Source organism: Excalfactoria chinensis, chromosome 1, assembly GCF_039878825.1.
Source record: "Excalfactoria chinensis isolate bCotChi1 chromosome 1, bCotChi1.hap2, whole genome shotgun sequence".
NCBI lineage: Eukaryota > Metazoa > Chordata > Aves > Galliformes > Phasianidae > Excalfactoria > Excalfactoria chinensis.
The window spans coordinates 160640571-160665668 of record NC_092825.1 but is presented as its reverse complement, the minus strand read 5'-3'; the positions used below and the strand labels follow the sequence as shown (position 1 = coordinate 160665668).

Genomic DNA, 25098 nt, shown 5'->3' with positions numbered 1-25098 from the left:
CTCACTGTAAAAAAGGATTTGGACTTTAGTGTTAGGTTACTGGATAATTTAGATGTCAACAATAAAATAAACCTTGTGTGTGGCTCCAGCAACACAATGGTTCCATTCCTTTGCAGTTAAAGAAAAATATCATCACATTCTCTCTAAGGTCAGTGAGTCCTTGGGAAAGAAGCCAGTGAAACAGGGCCCAGAAAGTTGGAGTCACTTTTCCAGCTACATCTACAGAACAAAAAGGTAGAAGCAGAACAGTTCAAAATTGTATCTTTCAAGGAAAAGCTTGATTATACTTCTAAAATACTCAGCACTGAGGGCTTTTGCTTGTTTTCTCCATGAATAATCACAGAGCATCATCTTCCACACTGGAATGAAGTTCAGGATGTGCCATTACAATTTCCATAGCAGATATAGGACATTATGCACAGTGAGTCTGTTTTGTTCAACAAGATACTGTTTTCCATTAGAAATCTCAAGGGGGGGATGGGGGGGGTGGGGGGGGGGGGGGTGGGGAAGAGGAAGGCAAAACCCACAGCATTCAAGTAAAATTCTGCCACAGAGTTCTTATGCAACAGCTGTCTGATGTGGCTGGTCTGTGTGTTCAAACATGTACTAGTTCAAACAGTCTTTAGCGCTGGTAGTTTGTAGTACAGAAACAAATTAGGCCAAAACATAACTTTGTTTTCATTCTCATTTCTTTTCAATTCCTACAGAATTGGATATGTGTCTTCATGTAGCATTTTTGCCTTCAGCTGTTTCGCTTTACACCAGCGTTCTGCTCCTCTGGAGAAGTTGCAAAATAAAATTGGTGAACAAATTTCCCATCACAAGGTACTTACCTATTTTAATTACTTTTCCACATACTGAGAATACCTGAAGATTGATATATATATAATTTGGCTTCACGGTAAATGGAGTTAATAAAACCTAATAACCTTATTAGGCTTTCTAGATGGAGAACATAAAATCTTAGTAAGAAAAGGAAATAAATATTTCTGTTTAAGAGGAAGATTACTAAACTGTATAAAAACTATAACACTTAAATTTATATCAGAATCTACTTGCATATGAACAGACTTACAAATCCTAATAGAAAGTGCAGTCTTAATTACATATGGGTTTTTAATATTGCCACATAAGGAAAAGAAAAAATGGCAACATAACTCATTTTGTTCTACATTACTAAAGTAAATTTTCAATAATTAAAGGTTAAAATTATAAAAGATAAAATTTAAATGCAGGCAACTCAGTTAAATGGATGTGAAAATTTAACAGTGAAGATCTAAATGTCTGATGCTTGAGAAAAAAGGTATTTCAATTTTCAGTTTCCATTCTTTTTGTTTCTTATTCGGCCCTCTGTCTAGAAGGAAGGGCTGATTTATTGAAACACATTCACTGTTCATTATACTGTGCCAGACCATATCAGTAGTACCCAGAGAAGAATAATACATACGAGATACAACTGGAGAGATAGGAATTGGAAAGAAAATATAAGAAGCTATAATTAAGGTGCTGTAGTTAATATTAGAAAGCCTTTAAACATAAATATTTAAAATGCTTTTTAATCTATAAAACATGCAGGTAGGTTATGCCATATTCTCTTTTGCTAATTATATTGGAAGTCCATTATTATGATGTAAGGTGGAAAGAAAATTCAACAAGAAAACATTTCTATGCCAAATCTAGTCTGAATTGATAAGCTGCATTGCTGAGCCACTGAACACAAATGGTTTGGTGTATACGGATACCCTCCTGCAGGATACCTCTGTAGAAGGAGAGCAATAAGAAACAAATATTATGAGGATTAAACTTCTTTTATGGTAAAGATTTCAAATAGTGCAGAGAAGCGTTGTCTTCTCTCTGTTGACATTAATGGCAGTTTGGGCAACCAGAATGGGATTCAGTCATAGGGTGTGACCACCTAAATTTTGGAGTTCAAGCTGTTGTACTCTGCAGAGATCCAGGTATTTTGCCAGTGTCTAAACAGGACCAGATACTAGATGCATTGTCTGGACGCATAATGTTGGCAGTTAGGGCCATTTAAGCTGCAGCTGGGTATCCTGGGTATCCTACTGAGAAACAAGAAAGATGCAGACCTCTCTAAAGTGTGTCATGTGGGAAAGCTGCATGCAGTTGGCTTAGATCAGCAAAGAATGTTTTAATGGCACTAGGCAAAATAATTTTAGGAAATTGAATCCTGTCCTGCCTGAATATCACTGTCCTGCAACAACCCAATTCCATGAACAAAGAACAGCATAGGAGAATCAGATTTTTCAGAGGTTTTCATGCTCTTTTTATGGCAAGATAGCATGAATATAGCACATGAAACACTGCTCCGTGCTAAAAAGACATTTGAGTCCTTCACCTCACTCTCCTTGTCAAGTTCCTCTACATTAGGTAACAAAGCAGGAGCTATCACTTTCTAAAGAAAAAGTGATGAAAAAGTCTCATCAATGTGGTTGGATTTTATCATCTTGGGATATTTCCTGCACTGATTAGTCCAGCGTTAACATGGAGTAGAGTAAGACTTGTTCACCCAGTGGAGCAAATGCTAACAAATTGGTTTCAAATATGTGTTGCAGAATTGAAGTTATAAAAAAAGCAAATCTTAATTGAACAGTTTTGAGCAGCGAGATTAACTCTCTCCAGCTAAGCAATTTGCAACTGTTTAAAGCAGGATTTGTTCATTTTCAGTTTCTGTTAAACAAACTGGTGGAAGAGTCAATTTACACAAGCATAATAATTTCTATCTTTTTAGCTAAATTCACTATTTCATGATTCAAAAACAATCCTTCCTTTTTTTAAAAAAGTCCATAGAATTCATATTGTTCAGTCAGTATTTTATAGTTTCGTACAATTCAGAGCACGACTTTTTTTCATAGCATAGAGCCTAAATATTAACTAAATGAACTTTTTCCTCGTGAGACTGTCTTTGGCTCTGACAACTCTCATTATAGACCAACGAGAAAATTGTATCTTCCTTAATGAGGTTTTTCACCTATTTGCTTGATCTTCCACTGTCTATCCCACTGATCTTCATTATACCAAAACAGTGAAAACATTCACATCTCATTTGACTCCCTATTCTAATGGGCCAAAGGCTATCCCATCTGCTGGATGGTGCTGACTGCAATTGCTTCATCTTCAGTGAGACAGCTGTAGACTCACATTTAAAATCTGGCCTAAAATGTTTTGTTTTCTCTCTGACTGTTTCTCAGAACAAATGTTTTGGTTTTTAGATGTGTTTATGTGTCCCAGTCATTTTGTCATCTGAACGGTGATGCCTTTGTAGACTTCTGACTGTGTAAGACTGGCCAAAACATTTGCAACTACTAAGCCACTTCCAGGAGAAATTTCACTTTTATGGATGTAATCTCTTTTGGTCAGCTTCTTGCTCACTATATGCAGTACACACACCCTTGGCCAAACCAGGATGCTATGCTTAGAATTTGTATGTGTGGAGTCACGCAAACAGAATAGTAGTGATCTAATTAAAAGAGATTATATATATATAATGGCAATAAAAAAAAATGAAAATGAATTTTCATGAAGGTCAATTTACATATTAATACAATCTAATGAGGTTTATGGAAGAAATTGTGATCACTGTAACTTTTTAGTTGTTTTTTTTCTCCCACTTCTGATTCATTACTTTTTCACTCTCAAAATCTAGAACAAGTTTCAAAGGAAACACTACATTCGATTCATATGCAGATTATGTTCAGATTTTATAGTCATAAATACTGTGAGTACAATTTTGGATCCAGTGAAGTAAGTAGCAAAAATCCCTTCAGCTTCAGAAAGTTCAGGAATCTAATCCCTATTATCTTCCAACATTTTACTGAAAGAATAATCCTCTAAAATTAACTGTACTGCTGTGCTTTAAGGATTGTGGCCAATGGTTTTCTTTGAGGTCACCACTAGGGAAAATATCATTATTAACAACCAGCATAATGAGTCAGAATGCACTATAAGGAAGCTTGTAGATAATAGCAAATTCAATAAGCTCAAGGGCAGGGCTGCTTTTCAGAGGGACATCAAGGGGCGGGAAATTGGGCTGACTGCAACCTGAAAAGATTCAACAAAGATACATGCAAACTCTGCACCTGGAATGGAATAACACGTACCAGTAACTGCCTGGAGAGTGACAGCCTGGTGGATGAGCTTAGCAATGAAGGCCAAATACGTTATTGGGGCACACTGGAAAGAGACCAACAGATAAAGGGAAATAATTCTTCCCTGTTTGGCACCCAAGACAAGTTCAGAGTATTCTGTGCAGTTTTGAGATCCCATAGTAGAAGGAAGATTCAGATAAATTGGTCAAACACACTTCTGTCAGAAAATTCTGTAAATCCATGCACCAGTACAGGCTTGTAGTGGAGGGCTAGAAAACTGTTTTCATAGAATCATAGAATCACCAAGGTTGGAAAAGACCTAAAAGATCATCCAGTCCAATTGTTTTGCAGAAAAGGACATGAGGACCCGGTGTACAGCACATTGATAATGAAACTTCTGCAGCCCCCCTCTGGCAGAGAAGGCCAACAATGTCCTGGGCTGCTTTAGGCAAAGTATTGCCATTAAGATGAGGGAGCTGATTCTTACTCTCTACTTAGCACAGGTGAGACACCGCTAGAGTGATTAGTCCTGCTCTGGGCTCCCTGTACTAGACAGAACCAGACATACTTGAGCAAATACCGTGAAGGGCTGCAATGATGATCTAGAGATTGAAGTTTCTGCTGTTTGACAGGAAGCTGAGAGTGACAGGACTGTTCAGGCTGATGAAGAGAAGATTCAGGGCAGATCTTATCAGTGTGCGTAAATACTTGATGGGCAGAGTAAAGAGTACAGAGACAGGCTCTCCTGAGCCAAGGTCTTCTCACTGCAGTGAGAGAACTCAAGGCAATGGGTACAATTTTAAATATAAAGCATTCAACTGAAATGTAAGAAAAAGGACTGTTTTTTGTTTGTTTGTTTTTTTTTTTACTGTGAGGATAGTTAAACACTTGCACAAGTTTCTCAGAAAAGTTGTGAAGCCTGCAGCCTTCCAGCCTGAGCTGTTCAGGAATTCTGGAAAGGGATACAGTTAGTAACACAAAAAATCTTCAGCATGCCAGAAAATTGAAGGATTACCTTTTCTTTCTACAGCACTGATATTCTGAAAGTCATAGAAGCTTCTTCACTGGAGTAAGAGAGTCAAAAAGTCAGCTGTGTCTCAGAAAATCTACTTCCACAGTGCTGATAGAACACTACAAAACAGACTTCATGGGCCTTGAAATGGAGTTAATATTAGTTTCTCTGAAGGAAAAAAGACTAGCTTAGTCTGTCAACACATCAACCCAAGCAGGACAGTTTTGTACTCAGTGACAAGCCCCTGAAAAAGAAACAAAACAAAACAAAACAAACAAAAAACAAAAAGCAAACAAACAAACAAACAAAAAGATATGGGGACTTCTACTTCAGAACATGCATTTCTATGGTGTTCTTTCCGTAGGAAGCCAATAGAAGCTTTACTCAAAATTTCATATTCTACCTCATGTTTTAATGTAATGAACCTATGAATTACATGTTATAGGACCTATGAGTAGAAAGTGTTTCCTACCATGGACAAAAATTACTTCTTTACAAGTGCTTTCCCACAACAGGTTTATTGAAGACGATGGGCTTTCACGTTATGTTACAGATCTGGTAGAATCATTACCTCTAACAAATCAGATTAATCACTTTCTTATTATTAATTCATTGATGTAATTTTTGGGCTGAGGGGGAGTCTTTACCCATTTTTCTACACTACAACTTGTGTATTAAGCTTGGTCACTCTCCCATAGTGAATGTTGTATTACCAGCTCAGTTTCTAAGTTTCCCAAAACGAAACATTCTCCATTTTGAAGCATACAAAAATAAGAAAACTGGCTAATACGTGTTTTATTATGTATTTTCCATCTGGTGTTCTTTCATTTTAAATGAGATCTTTTCTGTTGGCAAATCTTGTTTTTACAATATATTTAATGTTGTATATTACAAATAACAGACATTAATCTTCCTTTCTTGCAACACTTGCATTTGTTCTTCCATACAAGTGATTTATTGGGGATACACTGACTGAAATTGCATCACTTATTCCTCTGCATGGGAGCACATACCAGACCGAAGAGCTTACTTTCTGTAACACAGAAATTTAATAGATTATGAATGTAAGGCTACAAAAGAATCTTGCAGCAGTTAGCTCTTGGCTTATATATGTCAGGGAATAACAGATGAAGGGTGAGACCTGGGGTAGTGGTAATTTGTGAAATGCAAACAACACAACTGAGTACAGGAGAAGGCAGAAATACTCGAGGAAAAAATACTTAAGGTGACAGCATATAGGGATCAGTAAATGAAATTAGAAAGCAGTGAGAAATGTACGTAGTGGTGAAACTATGAAGTATAAAAAACTTCAATTTGATATTGAAGTGCAAGGGGAAAAACAAACAAACAAACAGTACACATGTAATCAAAGATGAAACTACAGAACAGATAACACTTTGAAGGTTTTTTTCTTGTTTATCATTTCAGCCTTGGGTAGATCTTGCAAGTTACCAGAGTCCTTGGTGTTACCACATACTTCCCATTTCCTCCTCCAACTGTACATAATTTTAATTAACCGGTTACTTCATTAACTATCCTTGTGGTTTGTCATCCTTGTTCCTTTCCTTCAGCAGCACACATGTGACCCACATGACTTTTTTCTATTCTTTTTCAACCTTTTTCTGTTTCCTTTTTCTGCCATAACTTGTTTATACAGCTCATTTATTTTGAATCAGTGCATTGAAATCTTCTTTCCAATGAATTTATTCATTTCTTCTTTTGTCTTTTTTTTTTTTTTCTTTCCATTTTACTGCATAGTTTTGCATAATCTGTATCCTGATTTCTCTTTGAGAGCGTTCCCAAAGCAACTGCTGAAGGGAAATGCTTCTGTGGAGATTTCAGAAAAAGAGAATTATCTGCTGAAGTTAAAGGTATCATAGCCCAACCTGAATCCTCGGGGCAAGCAAATAATCTCAGTGCATGTGATATGGACTGCTGGATAGCAGGCAGCAGGCACAGCTGAATCAATGTTTTAATGCAACAGTAGTTCCAGTTTATTTCTCTTTTCATAGCAGCAAAACATTAAAATTTTAATTATGCATTTTTTTTGTTAGATGGAAGATCTGCTCTTCTATGAAGGCACCATAGTAGCCTCAACTGATATTGCTTCTGAAATGCAAAGCATAATTCTTAGTTTATTCTTGCATAGGAATGGTAACTGTTGCTGTATTTAACTCTGAAAACTTTTTTCTATTTTTGCCTTCTTATACATCTTCATTTGATTTCACATTCTTGTATAGCATTGATTGTTAGTTGAGAGCAAAACAAAAGTATTAAAGATTGGTACCAACTGTTACGCTTTGTATTATTTTGACTTCAAAAATACTGTATTGAGAAGGTCCCAGGAATAATTCATCTTTGGACTTACAAAAAATCTCAGCAACTTGAAAGAGTAATTTGCACATCAGGTGGGTTATAATGTGCCTCCTAATTTTGTAATGAAAGAACCACAGAAAATCGACTTGAGTTCAACATTACCTTGCCTGAAATTATATCAGAGGAACAGTGGATCAAGGAGTCTGAAATATGAGTCTTAAGGATAGAGTAGGAGCATGACAACAGGGTGTGACTCACCTCCCAATCTGTGGTTTTATAAAAAAAAAGATGTCAATAAACTTGTCAACCTTGGCTCTCCCTGTAGCCAACTTGGAAGAAACAGGCCCTTTCAGAGAAAAACTCTTCTTTTCAGATATCTATTACAGTCTGATTGGAGTAATACACTAAAAGTACCTTCTTTGTTTTGAATATGAAGAGAGCCTAAAGGAAATAGTTTAACTATAGGTACAAAGCTGGTACCAAATTGTGATCAGTTGAGGCCTGTCCCTCCTGCTCATAGTTCTGGATCTGTAATTAAAAGTGGCCTTAAAGTATTCACAAATTTTCTGAAGTCTTGCTAAACAGTAATGTTTTAAAAATGCTATAACAAAATCTTAACAGGATCATACACTACGTAAAAGACTGCAATTGGAAGTGAACAAAGTTATTGTAAGGAATCACACATTACTGAGAAACTTTGGCACAATAAAGGTCAATAAATTGTCTGGCACAATAAAGGTCAAGACTTCATCTGTTATTAAAGAGTCATTTTCTGTTCTCTGATTGTTTTTGAATTACTTCCTAACAGTGCTACAGTGTTTTAAAGCTTAAAAATTCCTTGTGCCAATATAATTTTGTACTTACTGGAATTAATTTTGCTACACGGGTAATGATCCAGAAACAATAAGTTTCTCTCTACATCCAACACAAAAGCATCTTAAATATTCAGACAAATCTTCAGAGTTGTGCTACAATAAGCACTGAATGAGGAGGCATATTTCCCAGGTCAGAACACTCCTGCTAAGTCTCTGATCCATTAAGAAGACCACAGGAAAGCTAAGCTACAGGCAGAGAAATTCTTGGCGTGCTACCCAAAGACATTAGAATGCAAAGCCCGATAAACAAGGACTATTTGAAGTCTGGTGTCCTGAACCAGGGGAGGTTAGAAAGGCCTATTCTAGATGAAGAAAATTAAAGGCTGTGTTTATCTTTTTCCTAAAGAAAGCTTCAGCAATATAAAAGCCCAGACTTCACAAACACAATGCAAGTTTTCACTTCTCCTTCATTCCCACAGAGATGCAGCGCCTTCTCCCATCGTGGTCAGTTTTTCTTCTAATCCCTTCAAACACTGAACTAGCGATCTGCGTAACCTCTCTTCCATGCCAGTGAATGCTGTCCTCTCAGAGTAATATTTGCAGGCCATATAAACTCTTTTCTGGGCTTGCCATCAAAGAGAACAAAAAGTAGAGTAGGAAAAATACGAGAACTATCAACATAATAAATGACTGAATAAAGAAAATATACACAAGCTGACCTTGTTTAGAGAACTGTGAGGCATATCATAGTTGACATCTAGTACTAAGCCCATCGGAATCACAACTTCCCAGGCCTGAAATTAATTGCTTCTTAAATAGTACCCTTCTTCTTGCCAGTCCTTACATTCAAAAATGGAAATGTAGCTTGGTTTTATTCCTTGCTTTATCTTTTTCTTTCTTAAGCAAGAATCTGTTCGCTTTTTTTAGTTAAAATGCTATCTGTGAAATGACTAGAATAATCCAATCTATTTAACATAAAAACATGTATCCCTAGTTTAAAAACAAAATAAAATAAATCTAATAGGCTGGATGTTTTATGACCAATTTCATTGCAGTATGAGCTGAATCAGGACTCTTGATGGTTTTTTTGTTTTGTTTTGTTTTGTTTTGTTTTTATGATGGCTGCACGCAAAGCATGAATTGTCATGGACTTGGTTACAATTTCATTTTGCAAATACAGCACCATCTTCTTAAGATGTGAAACAGAACACAGAAAAACTACCCTCACTGGTATCAGAAAAGCACCTCTGTCAGAGCTGAATTAACATTGTGTAGAAGAAAAGGATACAACCATTGTCCAAATTTATGCCTTTGTATTTTTCATTACAGGAGCCTGCAATACATCAGCATATATTGTCCAATTTTCTGAATCACTGTGTAAACAAGGTGATTTTATCTCCAGTAGCACTGCAGTATATAATGATAGTATAAATAGACTATAAAAATGCATACTCTAATGGTGAAAGCAACAAATAGAAGAATCTGCATAATTAGGTGAAAATAAATAATGGTTCATCTCAGAGCAGCATGCTCAGAGCCAGAATTTACTGCTTGCAGCAGGTAGGTTCTCCTTAACTAGTGACAGGCTGTTAAAAAACACCTCTTTCACAATGCAACAAAGCATAGTTAATAAAATACTCTATAAAGCCCAAAGCTAATGGTGTTTACTGCCTATGAAAGCAAAAAGGTATCATAGTTCACAAAGGTGGAAAAAGTTTAAAACTATAGAACTGGACACTGTCTTTAAATTTATTGTCTCACAAAATGTGTCCCTCAATGGACAGCCGGGGGTCCTCCTGATCTGATGAATTAGGTTATTACACCTCCTCAAATTAAAAGAACAAATTTTGGCTTATATTTCACATTTAAAAACATTATGATGTATGTAAATCATGTGGAAAGTACTTTTAAAAATGTTTTTTTTTTGCATATAACAACACAAAGTATACAAGTATCACATAAGCATTGATATCACTAAAGGGAAAAAAAAATAGGCATTCTCATTATAACAAAAAATACATGAATTAAATTGTTTTTAAGACAAGAAGTATAGAAAATTACTTGATTGAAAAAAGTGATTTCAAACAAACTCTGGAAAATAGGGCACGATACATTTACATGAGGGCTTCTCCAAAAATGATGCCTCTATTTAATTATGTTGGCCAAGGTCATCAGAGATGAATGTTGGTGGTATGGCAGTAGAGGTTGAACCTTACCAGCAATTCTCCATCACATTTTGTTGCTGTCTGACAGATGGCAGCAGAGGGGTGGTCTGACGAAATGGTGCTTGACATGGAAGTGTGTATAAAGAAAAGCTGTGGAACTGAATTCCTCCATTAAAAATAAAATAAAATAAGAAATTAAAAAAAAAAAAATAAATTGCCACAGGCATTAATTGAAACTTGCTGAATGTTTATGGTACCAAACAGTGAATGTGAGTACAGTGGGCAGCAGGTGGTACATTTCAGAAGTGGCAGCAAGGTCAGCTCTGCTGGTTCAGATTTTCGTAAGCATAACTACTCATGTTCTAACCAGAGCCAGAATCTATGTGAGAAACAAAGCTGGTTACCCCGCATTATAGGAACACGCAGCTGAGGATGTGTCTCAACACACTGGGAAGGGCAGAACACTGGGAAACAGAGCAGGATCACAGCCCAGCACTCTGGTTATGGGAAACAGTTACCAAGGGGAATTGCTATCCCAAGCTTCCCTATGACAAAAGGCAAAGATAGGTCTCTCTTCTTTCTCTGCTGTGTCAGCTCAGATCTCTACCTGAGATGATTCAGTGTTCTGAGCCTGCAGGGACACATCCATGACTTCTGCTGCTTTGCATTGGTTCACAAGAGGCAACAGCAAGCAACAAAGCAAAAGCAAAGAGCACCAAGCAGGCAGAAGGCCAAGAATAAAGACTGAGGCATAAGTGGGGAGAAAAAGATTTTTGAAAGAATTTTTTCTAAGTGCCAAGATTTCATTTTCTGTGTACCTGATTAAAGGCTTAATCCACTGCTTTTTAAGTGAAGATTCTTGGAAACATAATGTGCCTTACCCAGTAAGGGACTGACAAAGCAAACAGCATACTTTGCATGTGAGAGGTTTTATTACACTTTTTAAACCTTCAATTTGATATTTCCATGGAGTCCTTACAACACTAGTTTTTGTGGTAACCTTTCTCCTCATAGACACTTGTTTTTTAGCACAGAAACTGGTGTTCTTCACATGGCAGGTGCACTCATAAATCTTACAAATACGCACAAAAGATAAACGATTTTAAGACACAGAAGAAACAAGGGAGATGTCTTTTCAAAAGCACAAACAAGGCAGCTTAATGTTTATGGCCAAATTCTGAACCTTGGCCAAATTTATTTGTTTGCAAGATGAGAAGGAAATTGTGATCCCCAGTTCTGTACCACAAGGCTGCTCTAAATGAATGCTTACTGAAATGTCATAGCCAACAGGGACTGTAATAAGGGAAAACAGGAATCAAAGCAGAAGGAAAAAGGAAGCTAAAAAGCATTGCTTTAAAGCATTGCTTTAAAAGATGTTTGGTTGTTGGGTTGTTTTTTTTTTTTTTCTGGCATATTTACTCTACAGTGTCCTCAGCTCCTATGAAGTAGGTATAAAATACTATCAAAGAATATATTTTTCAGCACTTTATAAACAAGGAAAATAATCAGCAAAATAATTATGGTAATTCATTATGGCAACTCAAAAAAAAAAAAATGTTCATTAGGAAGTTGGATTCAGGCCACAGGTATGTAGTAACAACTTTGGTATTGGACATAACTACTTGAGAAACAAACGTCACACTCTACCTCCTCATAATTTTACATGTTCTATCTCATTTCAACAGTTGCTCCTTCTGTAATAATTTTACCCTCTGATAAAAAGCACTAGCTTGGTCAGACAGCTAAATATTGGTCAACAGATCCCGGTAAAGTAAATTTTTGCTCTTTTAAAATCCAATCCCTTTCTACTGTTCTATTGTTTCTCTTCAGTGCCACCAAACCAGGTCCAGCCAACTGAGTATCTGCCCGTTGCAGGCATGAGTTCTTCTGTACTGCACTACTTATCTCTCTAGCAATGCTGTTATCAACTAAAATGATTTATATAAAGTGCTGTCAAAAGATATTTTGTCACCTGAGCCCCATCTCAGTATTCAGAGGGATACATATTTTGTTATTTTCTAGGGGCTTATTTTCACATTTGCCTGCCATAAATGCTCTCTGTTGTAGTGATATGTATGCAAATTGCCAAAATCAGAGTGGTTTTAATTGTTCAAATTGTCATTCCATTTGCAACTCACACAGCTACAAAAACCAAAGCCATTATCTCACTGCAATCACAAAATACCTGCATATAGGCACATACTTAGTGTAGCTAAACAAGTGCTGTAGGGAACTTATTTGAAAATTGAAAAAAGAATTCCAGCTTCTTTTCTGGTTTCAGTCACATGGTAAAGAAGGGAAGACTTCATTGGGATCAGATCCCTTTTTCTTGAGGAGAATGCTGTTGTGTATAAGTCCACAATTGAAATAGTCACCAGTAATCCATCCTTGGCTAGTTTGCAGGTAGGACATCAAGATTCATTAAATCTCCTAGATGAATGAGAAAACTCAGACACATGAATCTTTTTTTAATTCACTGTAAATTCTCAAAAAAAACCAAAAAACAAAAAAAAACTGATATCTTTCTAATAAGGTTTGGGTAGCAGAGCACAAATTTCCACAGTACTGAAGAGGTCTTGTTTTTATAAAAGCATTTGGATTTTTGATACTACTTTTAAAGACACTGACTCTGAAATTACCTACAAGCGCTCCTGCACAGAATACACCTCCATAGCATCTAAATCTGGTGTAAGATGGAACACAATAACGCCGTGAACCAGGTGTGCTTCCTCACATCCTTCTTTGTGCTGATTCAGAAAGAAAAACAGATTAAATTTGCCTTAATTAATTAATGAATCCATTCCTTCATTCACTTTCCTAATCACTTTCCTGAACTGACTCTTTATCAGGTCATAAGTACGATATATGGTACACGTGTACTCAAATCAGCATTAACCAAAATCAATGTGGATACTAAAAGCAGTCAACAGATACAGTAATATAAAGTTAAATGCACAAAATACAGGGAAATATTAATGTTACATAAGCTTTTATTTATTTGTTTGTTTCAGTTGCAAAACAGAAGCAATGCAGTTGTGAAAAGATGAATTTTCTTAGCTGAGCACGGAGACAGTCCATAGGTAAGAAATTAGTGATGTCAACACATTGACTCCTTCTTGTACAGCTTTTCTCTTACCTTGATCCTAATAAGACCGCAGCTACACTGAACACCACAAAGTGTTTTGCCTTGACCAGTCTGGTGTACAAGTGTGTGGCAACAACGACCTTGGACTGCACTTTATCGATGGTCTGGATGAGAAAATTGAGTGCACTCTCAGTAAGTTTGCAGATAGCACCAAGCTGGAAGTGTTGATCTACCTGGGGGTAGGAAGACCCTGCAGAGGGATCAATGGGCTGAGGCCAGTTGTATCAGCTTTAACAAAAGCCTGAACACAGGGTAAGACTGAGGTAAGTCAATGGGAAATGAATACAAATTAAAACCCAGTCTCCCCCCCGCCTCCCTCCCTCTCGGGTCCCGCCCGGCGCAACGCGGAGCGCCCAGCTCCAGGGCCCTAACCCGCTCTAAGGAACGTCAGCCGCTGTCGCCTCACTAGAAACTCCCACCTCCCCTCCTCAGTTCAGCTCACCCACGCCCAGCTCCTCTCTTTTCGGTGCTGTAGGGACACAGACATCGAGCGCCCCACTCGCTGTCCCTCAGCAGCCCGCAGGGCATTTTTAACTTGTAGCTTTCCATCAGGCGCGCCGTGGGCAGCTCAGCGAGCGGGAGGAGCAGCGAGGGCCGCCGTGAGGCTGACGTGTCGCCGGGCGGCGGTGGCAGCGGCAGTATGTGAGTGAGCGGGGGATGCGATCCCGGCCCTGCTGCCCCACAGCAGATCCTAACACTGCCTCTAACCCCACACTTTGTTCTCGTTCTTCCCAGGTCGAAGGTCACCTTTAAAGTGACGCTCACCTCCGACCCGCGGCTGCCCTACAAAGTGTGAGTGCGGGCCGGGGTGCGGTGCCACTGCGTGAGGCGGGGCTCTCCTCAGGCGGGATCCCTGCGGGGTCCGCTGGGCATTCTTTTGCTTTTATTTTATCGTGTGAGATGAATGGCCTGTTTATCTCTGTTCTGCCTCATCCTGTATTGTACACATCTTTGGCAGGAGCTTTGCTGCTCATGAAGTGACGTTTTCATCAGTCGCTTGATATTGGTTTGTGTTAGCAGTCACACACCCAATGTTTAAACTCTCGTTTCAGGCTAAGTGTGCCCGAAAGTACACCTTTCACAGCTGTCTTGAAGTTTGCTGCTGAGGAAGTAAGTAGAAAGTTGTGACTCCTTTTAATTTTGTGACTGTTTGTGAAAACAAAAGCTTGTTGCTTGTAAAATACAACACTGAATCCAGCATGCAAAAGAAATAAGTAAATAAATCCTGTTGTTAGATACTCAGGACCCGGGCTTTGTTCATATCAAAGGATCTGTCAGAACTTTTGGGATCTGTAGGTTCAGCCTGAAGAAGAGAAGGCTCTGAGTTGACTTGAGGTTGGCCTTACAGTGTCTAAAAGGGAGCTAGGAAAGGAGACAGACTCTTTTGTGGGGTCTTTGGTAACAGAGCAAGGGGAAATGGTTTCAAACTCAAAGATAGTAGATTAAGGTGTGCCCCAGGGGTCAGTTCTGGGGCCTGTCCTCTTCAGTATCTTTATTGATGACCTGGATGAGGGCATTGAGTGCACCCTCAGTAGGTTTGCAGATGACACTGGGGGTAGCAACAATGAGGTTCAACAAGACCAAATGCCGGGTCCTGTACTTTGGCCACAACAACCCCAGGCAGCCCTACAGGGTTAGAGCAGAATGGCTGGAAGACTGTGTAGAGGAAATGGATTTTGGAGTATTGATTGATGCTCAGCTGAACATGACAGTGTGCCCAGGTGGCCAAGAAGGCCAATGCCATCCTGGCTTGCATCAGAAACAGTGTTGCCAGCAGGAACAGGGCAGTGATTGTCCCCCTGTACTCAGCTCTGGTGATGCCACACCTCAAGTACTGTGTCCAGTCTTGGGCCCCTCACTGCAAGAAAGACATTGAGGCCCTGGAACATGTTCAGGGAAGGGCAACAGAGCTGGTGATGGGTCTGGAGCACAGGCCTTGGGAGGAGCGACTGAGGGAGCTGGGCTTGTTCTATCTGGAGAAGAGGAGGCTCAGGGGAGCCCTCATTGCTCTAACTACCTGAAGGGAGGTTGCAGTGAGCTGAGGGTCGGCCTCTTCTCTCATGTAACTGGTGATGGGACTAGAGGGAATGGTTTCAAGCTGCACCAGGGGTAGGTTCAGACTGGATGTTAGGAAATAGTACTTCTCTGAAAGAGTGATCAGTCAGTGGAATGGGCTGCCCAGGGAGGTGGTGGAGTCACCGACCCTGGAGGTGTTCAAGGGATGTTTGTACGTTGTGTTGAGGGATGTGGTTTAGTGAGAACGATTGGTAATGGGTGGATGGTTGGACTGAATGATCTTGTAGGTCTTTTCCAACCTTGGTGATTTTAATGTGCTGAGTATCTAATTGGCAACCACTGTTATTTGGCCCAGTATTTCATATTGTATGGTGTCACACTCAGCAGTAAAACTCAAAGGAAGAAAGAGAAGGAAAGACTTTCACTATAAAAGCAAGCAACTGCGGCTCATATACATACATGCTGAGGCCCTGCTTCCTGAGATGTGACTGTGCATTGCTTGCAATTGGCAGGTAGAGAGTAACTTTTCTTTCTCCTTGTGTTTTTCAAAAGCCTTTTCATTAAACTGCTCCTATCTCAAACCTGCAAGTGTTTTGTTTTTTTCTACCGTCTCATTTTTCTCCCCTTTTTCCTGCTGAGAAGGGGGAGGGAGAGAGCGGCTACTGTAGTACTTAGCTATTATGAGATGATGTGTTACTTTTTACCATTCTTAGTGTTAAGTACATAGCCCCCATTTTATGAACTCATTATTCAAACCTCGCTTTGAAGACAAATTATTACTTTCCTTGTGGCCTTTCCATAGTGACACTTGCATACTATTTGTCTTTTGCAAAAAAATTACTCTTTCCATGCTACTTTGCTAGATGAGTAGGTGACATGATTAGCCTGCAATGGATACAAAGCTATGAGATTGTAAGTGCTAATGTCGTGTGCCTGGAGATGGCAATTTTTCGGTATACCAATAATTAGGTGCTGTATTAAAGCATAGTTTCTGTGAACTGTTGCTGTTAGTGTGTGAAGTTTTGGCAAGTTGGGCCTCGAAATTTTGGTTTGAGCAATTAGAAAATGAGGAAAGCACAATTAATGAATGCCACTGAAAGGCTCTGCTGAAGTGATTTGCTCAGCAAATGAGAAGGCTCTCTAATTCTACCAGGAAATCACTTAGTGTTTGCATTCATAGTTAGTTGTGCTTTTTCTTGTATAAGAAAAATGCTTTCTGAGGAGTAAGTGATAGTTGCTGATTGCTTGCACACCAGTCTTAGGCGTTGGTCATTGAGCTAAATAAAATGTGGCAAAGGAGCAACCTGTGATTCTCAGGCCAACCAAGTCACACAGATGGATGTGCACCTACGCTGCCTGCCCCTTCCAACCTATGTGACCCATCCACATTACACAGTACAGGATATTTCTCTGGATCCTTTTTGACTCCCTATTGTCATAAAAATAAGTCCAAAGAAATTATTCTTTGTGTTCTCAAGAAGTTTGGTTGTTCTGAAATAATACACAGCCTGTGTCTGATGCAGCCCCATCTGTGTGTGGCTTTTTATACTGTGGAATTGACCATGTATGATAGATGAGGAGGGGGGTGGGTATTGTGGGGGCACATGGTGCTGATTTAGGATACAAAGCCTGCTTGGTCTGGAGTCACAATTCTGACAAAACTGGATCATATACGGTGCTTTTAGTGCCTCCTTTTGTAAGCAGATCCTATATCTAATGCTTCTTGGAGCTGTGGAGTTGGAGATGAAAATGGAGCCAAGAAGGGTAGGAAATAGGCCAAAATTAACCAAGATTGACTAAAGTTAATTTTGGGTTCAGCACCATCTTCAGTCAGAACAATGGGAAGTTCAAATTGTGATAACGTACCTGATGGTAATACTAGTCACTCACAGAGTTGACTTGTATGTTAAAAATACTCTCTCAGCGCAAATTCCATGCATTTCAGATACTTCTCTTTTTTTTTCTACTATATCGTGTTTTCATATTGGCTCTTATTCTGATCCTGTAAGTGTTTCCTTATGTTGAGCACACCAGTATGAAGTTAATGTGCCTGTGAATACATGCGTATGTTTTGGGTTTAAGATTGTTGACCATTTTTATATTGGAAAATGTGAATATGTGTGTTCTTGGTCACTTTTTTTTAAGAAAAGTATTGTTTGTTCACAGTATTTGGCATGATGTAACATGTTCTTCTTAGAAGTTCATTACCCTGTGTTTAAGGTGTTTGTATTTTTTTAATGTAGCATAATTAGAAGCAATATTTCTCTTATGTTTTGTCCAGTGAGAAATAAGTGGATGTAGTTATTTTAGTACGGCAAATTTCATATTCTATATTAAGATATCTAATCAACTTTAAGTGTAAATTTTAATTTTGCTGTATCTGTAGATCTGAGGGGAATCTTTTCTTATGATTCTTTTATACTTGAATTAGCTAAAATGGTCATTGCTGTGAGCATTCTCCATGTTTTCTACTTTGTCTATATCTCTTACATAGTTTTGTTGTACTCTTTATTTCCTGTAGTTCAAAGTTCCTGCAGCAACAAGTGCCATTATAACAAATGGTAAGTATGTAGTTTTTATATTGTAGTTTCAGTTAAGGGATATTGATAATAAATAGCAGAAACCTCTCTTATTTCACTGCAGACTCTGCAGTCTGCAAACTGAACTTAGTAATATTTGATAATATAGTAGCATTTTTCTTATTGCTTATGCATGGGATGAAAGTATGAAGCCATTATTATGCACTGGAGTTGTTTTCTCCTAACTCATAGTTTGGATTTGCTGTGCAGTAGATTTCATGTTAGTTCCTTTGATACAACTGATTTTGATTATTGGAAATAGCTATTTGAAGGACTAATGTGATAAATGTGTACTGTTGGATGTTTTGTATTTTTGAGCACTAAGTTCAGTGTGATAATGTGTGAAGTCCATTTCACCTTTCTCTCTGAATCTTTTTCTGTTTTAATTTCTTCCTAGATGGAATAGGAATAAACCCTGCACAGACAGCAGGTAAGTTATTACTTATGGAGCCCAATAGTTCTAAGAAAACCCAACTCAGTTATTGTAAGTTAACTCATAGCACTCTGGGTTGGTTGTTATATTTCAAGTTTTAACAATTGCCCAGTAGTTGGAAGTATGGTCAGTGTTCTGTGTGAATGATTAAATCCACAGAACTGTTGTTCACTTGGTTATTTAGGACCGAAGAAGAGTGAGGTACTGATGATCTTTAGGACTTAGCTATTTAGTTCATTCTAAAAGAGCACTTACCTATTACTGAAATACCAGATGATAGCTGTATTTTTTTCACTGCTGTGCCTTGTTCGGTAGTGTTTGGTATATCAGAAGCCATTCTGATAGGATTTATTTAGAAGAGTAATACTTTGTTTAAGAACAGGAACTGTAAGTGCTTTGGAAAGTACATTCTCAAGAAGGGTGGTCTTGCAGATAGTCCTCTTGTTCTCCTCAAGGGAATTCAGGTGATTCCATCTGGTGGAAACTGAATAACTTTATTCCTGCTTGCAGACATGATGAACAGTTAGTGAGGAATTCCTTGCTGCTTCTTTTGTTTTTACATTAAATTTTTGCTTTGGACATGTTGCCTACAAAGATGTTAGATAGCACCAGTCTCAACACGTCATGTGACCAAGAATAGCGAAAGCAGATGATACAGCTAACAATACGGTTTAGCTACTGGATCATCACCAGCATATGAGGACAGTTTTTCATATGACCACTTAAGAACATTTAGGCCAAACAGTAAAGTCAATTGTCTAAGTGAAGATGTATTTACACTGTTTTTCTTCCTCAGAGGTATACTTGCATTTTTACTATGTAGCTTAATCCTGCAAAGCAAATAGATTAACGAACTACTTCATTCCTGAATGGAAATGTTTATTTGGCAGTTCATCGTGCTTGCAGCTATCCGCATCAAATTCAGATCTCTGGTTGCCTTGCATTAACGCCCTTAAGTTTTGATAAATGCTGGGCAATTACTCAGCAGTAAGGTAACAGCATTTCATAGTCAAAGTTCAGGTAAATTAAAGATATCTAGGTTTAAAATATTTTCTCGAGATCTTAATTCTGTCTGCAAATTTAAGATTAGGCACAAGGATATATAGATTTCTTTAACAAAGAAGATAAATACCATTTGCCATGATACTACTGTGTGGTATTGCTTTTAAGTGAAAGAAGGGCTGGGGAAAAGAGCCACCAAATCAAGGACTCACAACAAAATCCCTTCTGAGTTTACAAGTAAACATAAGTAATTCCATTATAACCTTAAGTTCAGCCTTATTGATACTGTAGAACCAACTTCATATGATAAAACTGCAGTCCTCAGTAGTTAGGTAGTAGTATGCCATAACTTTAATAAAACCCACTGTGATACTAATGATAGAAGCAGGCTAAGAAATGGGCTGGACTACTGCCTGCATGAGGTGTAGCTGTAGCCTGTTTTAGAGTTTTATGCTTACAATTGCAACATGAAAATCACTCCCTCAGGGAAGTCACTGCCCCAACCTGCTGGATTTCAAGGAGCATTTGGACGGTACACTCAGACATAGGGTTTGAAATTCAGATGGTCCTTTGTGGAGCCAGGAGTTGTGGTTCCCTTCCAACTGAGGATATCCTATGATTCTGTGATTATAATGTATTTATTCAGTATTTTTTTAAATGTAGGACAATTGATAATACTTTCTATTGAATGGATTTTCTATTATTATATTGAACAGGTAGAACAGTTTGAATCCTAATCTATGTGGTAGATTTGATAAGTTTAAAAAAGGAGAGTTTTCCAATATGTTGTTAATGAACAAATGGTAAATATCGTAGTCTTTGTTAGGAGTGCACTCACTCTACGTCCATGAAATGGAGTGCTCTGGAAAGAAAGGGAATTATACTCTTCACAAGTCAACATGATGATGAATAGGAATACGTAGATATGTTTAAAACCTGATAGTGTAGAACTGAATACAGTCTGCTTCACGAGGTACCATTTAGAAAATAAGAAATCAGCTCCAAATGGTTATTAAATAATGCATTGTGTTTAGTTAATGGAAGACAGTAGGGACAGTCCTGAATACATACAGAAATTATTCTAGACATCAAAGTATTACAAATGTTTATATTGCATGCTTCTGGAAAGACTCTCATGATTAGGACTACACAGTATTTAATAAGAAATTGAAGAATTTTTTGATGAAATTGAAACTTATATGTCTAGAGGACCTTCCTGTAAGAATAGTACAGCTGAGATTCTGAAGTTAAAAGCAGATAAATACTGAACTAGGGAGAGAATTAAGTATCAGTACATGCATGAATGACCTCAAAGTAAAATAATTATCGTGAATTAAACTTGATTTTTTTGGTCTTGAAATTAGCGTGGCATAGAAGTGAAATTAGACGTTCCAGCATAGAACTGCAAAGCTTGAAAGGCTGTAACTTGCAAGTCTTATATGACTTTGAGTCTGGTATTGTTACTTAAAAACAAGAGCACTTTGGAGAGGTACTGTAGGAAGGATAAGATTAAATTCTTTGGAAATATAAAGAATGGTTTTGTAGTGTGTTAGAGAAGTTATTACAGAGGTGCTGAACACTCACCAGTGGACATTATTGTTCTTTAAACGAGTATGCTTGCTTAGGGAACTTCTTTTGTTTGGTAACATTCTTTTGTTTGTTTATTTAGGAAATGTATTTCTAAAGCACGGTTCAGATCTACGGATTATTCCCAGAGATAGAGTTGGAAGCTCCTAATGTCTGCTGAAATCAACTGGAATAAGTGACATTGCCATGTAGCTAAAGTCTATTTATTTTCGAACTCTGCATTTTGACTAAAGAATTGGCTTTTTTTAAAGCTACCAAACACGACTTGCCAAGATCCAGTCTTTTTTTGACACACAGATAAGGTCTCATTTTCTTGTTAAAACACAATAAATCATGCACTGGTTATTTCTTTACTGGTATTTTCCAATGGCCTGATCCCACTGAAAAAAAAAGGTGGATGTCTCTAAAGATGTCTATTACTGAAACTGCAGCAGTAAGCACTCAACCACAATAAGTAATTATTTAAAATATTACATATTGTCAAACTTACTTTTGGAAGGGGGAACTTTACGATCTTGTTACAGAGAAATTGTCCTACCGAGTGATGGAAGGTTTAGCTTTATTCATTCTTTTTTCCTTTGATAAAATTCCATGTTGAAAGGAGAAGTTTTACCTCAATTCGAGTATTTAGCCCAAATAGAACGGAAAAGTTAAAGTGGTTTATTATTGAAATAAGTACCTGACTGCCAAATGTTCCAAAGTAACTGTAAGATTTAATTGCTGAAAACATTTTAGATTAAAGAGATTACAGAGGTACCTGTATGTTAACTTCACAAAGCATCGAATGTTTAAGTCTTGAATGCAGATTCACAGAATTTGTGAGACATAATCTCAAAATGGCAGGGAAGGCCTGGCAAAATTTGGGAATGTGTAAGTACTGGTCAAATATGTCATTCCTTTTTCTATAAATACTGGTTCTTTGTAAAAGTTTTGTTTCTGCATGTTACAAGGGAACCATAGTTCATCAGAATGTTTGTGTTCAGATAATAAGCTTTTTGTTTATCAGTTGCCTGAGATCAACTATCAGTCATGTATTTTATTCAGAGAAATTGTTGCTTTTCTTGAACTGGTTGTACTACTTTGTGATTTAATTTGTTTTGCCAAATCTTACCCTGTTGCATTTTATGTGTCTTAAGGAAGTAGAACAATAGGCAGTAAAGTGCTTGGTTTAATGAGGGTCGTCACAAATACAACTCTACTGTGCAATAGTTTCCCAGAAGGATGTTCAGATTTTGTTTCCAGTAGTGGATGCAGAACGCCCTAATGAGTGGATATGAATTCAGTATGTAAAAGAAAACTTCCAGAAAATGATATTTGACTTAAAATTTTCCACCTCTAAGATGGATTGTAAAATTCTGCGTTTTCCTTGGTTTTAATAAACAATATGAAAAAAATACAAATGTTCCTTTCTCATTTTCTCAGTTCAGTTTTGACAGTAATTAAAAATGCTGCCCTATGACCTTCTTAATTAAGATATTCTGAGGTCAGTTTAAAGCCGGAAGGTTCTTATTATGCAGAATTCTATACATCATTGATTTTCAGGTATGGTGTATAGCTTCTACTAATCTAATCAGAATCGGTTGTATCAGTGGCTTTTAACTTTCTCTGCAAATCTGTTGATGGAATTACCTGAAAAAGAATGTAACAAATAGGAAGCTTTCTTTCATGTCTCAAGGTGCAATATTGTTTTCAAAGGGCCTTTTCAAAGGCATTTTGAAACTAAGGTGCCTTGTTTTTGAAATGAAGGCTAGGTAAAATGATCTTAGATGATTGCTTACTGTTTATAATAAGGTTTTTTTACGCTGTTCCTTTGCTAATAGCACAGGGTGAACTATTTGTTTGAAGTGGTGTGTTGCAACATAGTTTGTATAATATGCAAATGATCTGTCCATTTGGAAGAATAAATTATCTTTGCAATACTTTCTCTGTTTGCGACACCTTTGTGTAAATGCAGTCTCTGAAACTTGAACGTAGTTTTCCATTTGGTATTAGTAGTAAAATGGTCTTAGCAGACATCTGCAAGTTGATCTTGTGTTTGCAAGTGCATATTGTTATGTCAAAGTCATGTCTGATGTGTTGTACAGGAAAAAAATGTAAGTTGAGAAGCAGATTTCCTAGGGAACTCATCATAAGATTTTGAAAAGGATCCCTCACTTGCCCTACCTTGTCAAACCTACTTTAAGGCATACTTTGGAAGTTGGCTTTGACTGGTGTATTGTCTTTGGTTCTGATTCTAGCTTGACTAATGTTAAATGAAAGATTTGTGTCCCTTCTCTGTGATTAATTTTGTTGCTCTTTTGCTAAAGGCATGAAGGCAATTTAAAAATGTTGGTTTTTTCCCCCTGTATTGTAAAAGAATGGCTGTTTTACATTAAAAATACTCTGAAAAAGATTAGGCTAAATCCTAGAATGGTGATGTGGAAGGTGTTGGTGAGACCATAAAAGAGCTGTAATCGCTGTATTGGTTTATAAAATATTGTAGACTTATTCCTCTCCCCTCCCCCACCTCAAATTTGACAGTATTTTTAGAGATTATGGACACTTTTCAGGAAGGGAAGTGCAGTGACCTAATACAATATAGACCAACTGGAAGAGTTAGGAAATAGTCTTTGCATCAGTTCTGTCAGTTAGGTTCTTTTCCTTGTATACTGAAGTCTTGATTTTTTGCTGGGATAGTGTTAATTTTCTTCATAGAGGCTCATGTAGTATGGTGTGTTTTTTTTGTATTTAGGATAACATTGGTAAGATGCTGGTGTTTCAGCCATTGCTGAGCACTGCTTGCACGGAGCCAAGGATGTCTCGGCTTCTCACACTTCCCTGCCAGCAAGGGGCTAAGAGTGCACAAGAAGTGGTTTTTAGCTGGCTGCCAGATTAAACCACAAAATGCAACCTTTTTCATATTTGAGATTAAAAGACTATTTTCCTGTCTTGTGGCTAATAAATAACCATTAAAATCATAGGCAGCAGGTCTCAAAACTTCAGAAGTTTTGTCTCTAGGTTGGTGGTGAAAACCTGCTTCCTGTTGTTGCTCCAGCGGTGCAGTGTGCAGTTACAGCGAGAGGAAGAACTGTGCTGCAGCATGTTAAGTGGATCCTGAAGATGGTGAGAATACAGCAGTCCTTTGTCTGCTAGAGTGCAGGTAGTCATCAAATGAAGCACTTGAATAGGGCAGTGGAAAAAACTGAATCCTGTGGTTACCCAAGTAGCAGAGTGGAGACAGCATTTCAGCAATACTGGCAGAACCCTGAGCTCTAGCTGAGTAAAATTCATTTAATATATGATACACACTGTTCAGATTTAAATACAGTGTAGCTAACAATACATTTCAGCCACTGTTCCTGCTGATGGAAGGTAGATGCAGGAGTATACACAGAGGTTAGTATGATCGTTTTGAGGCTAATCTCTGCAGGCTGTTTCTGAAATTAATGGAAAGTGAGATTCCTCTGGAGAGAGATTCAGAGTAGCTAAATGAATCTTCAGTTCTGAATTACCCTCTGGAGGAGCCTTTCTCTCTTTACTAACTATAGATGTTAGCCTGTATGGGCTAATGTTAACCTTTGTGAATCAATCCCCAGCAGGCTATTCCCCCTCCTTTCAAAACTGCGTGTTGTAGCATTGTGCTACCCACTTGCTTGATTGGGATGTTTAGCACATGACGCAAAGCTCCCAGGGATTTGTGCAAAACTGAAATTATAAGAACCTGTTTGCATGAAACAAACATGCTCTTCATGTGATATAATTAGTTGAATGCTTCTTTTCTATTTTTACAGCAGGCTCAGCAGCCATGATGGGAGCGTGAGAGGCTTGTTCCTTATGCAAAGCTTTGTCAGATTAAAATCAGTTGTCTACAAATGAAGAAAACCTGTATTGAAGAAGAAATCAAAAGATTCTGCTCATTTTTCAGAGCATATAATTGTTT

The 25098-nt window shown here is 37.8% G+C and overlaps 1 protein-coding gene across 1 annotated transcript; it reads left to right on the top strand.

Annotated features, from left to right (window-relative positions):
* Positions 1-13950: 13950 nt before the first annotated feature.
* On the top strand, positions 13951-23098 carry UFM1 (ubiquitin fold modifier 1). Its single transcript, XM_072361417.1, has 7 exons — positions 13951-14028; positions 14115-14204; positions 14298-14354; positions 14615-14672; positions 18100-18139; positions 18555-18587; positions 21262-23098. Coding segments are annotated over exons 2-7 (258 nt in total). The 5' UTR covers positions 13951-14028; positions 14115-14202; the 3' UTR covers positions 21330-23098.
* The last annotated feature ends 2000 nt before the right edge of the window (positions 23099-25098 follow it).

Bases quoted from the DNA above. Each gene is read 5' to 3' on its own strand.
- UFM1 (XM_072361417.1), top strand. The intron at 14,355-14,614 runs GTGAGTGCGGGC...CTCTCGTTTCAG, and splicing joins CCGCGGCTGCCCTACAAAGT to GCTAAGTGTGCCCGAAAGTA. The intron at 14,673-18,099 runs GTAAGTAGAAAG...TATTTCCTGTAG, and splicing joins TGAAGTTTGCTGCTGAGGAA to TTCAAAGTTCCTGCAGCAAC.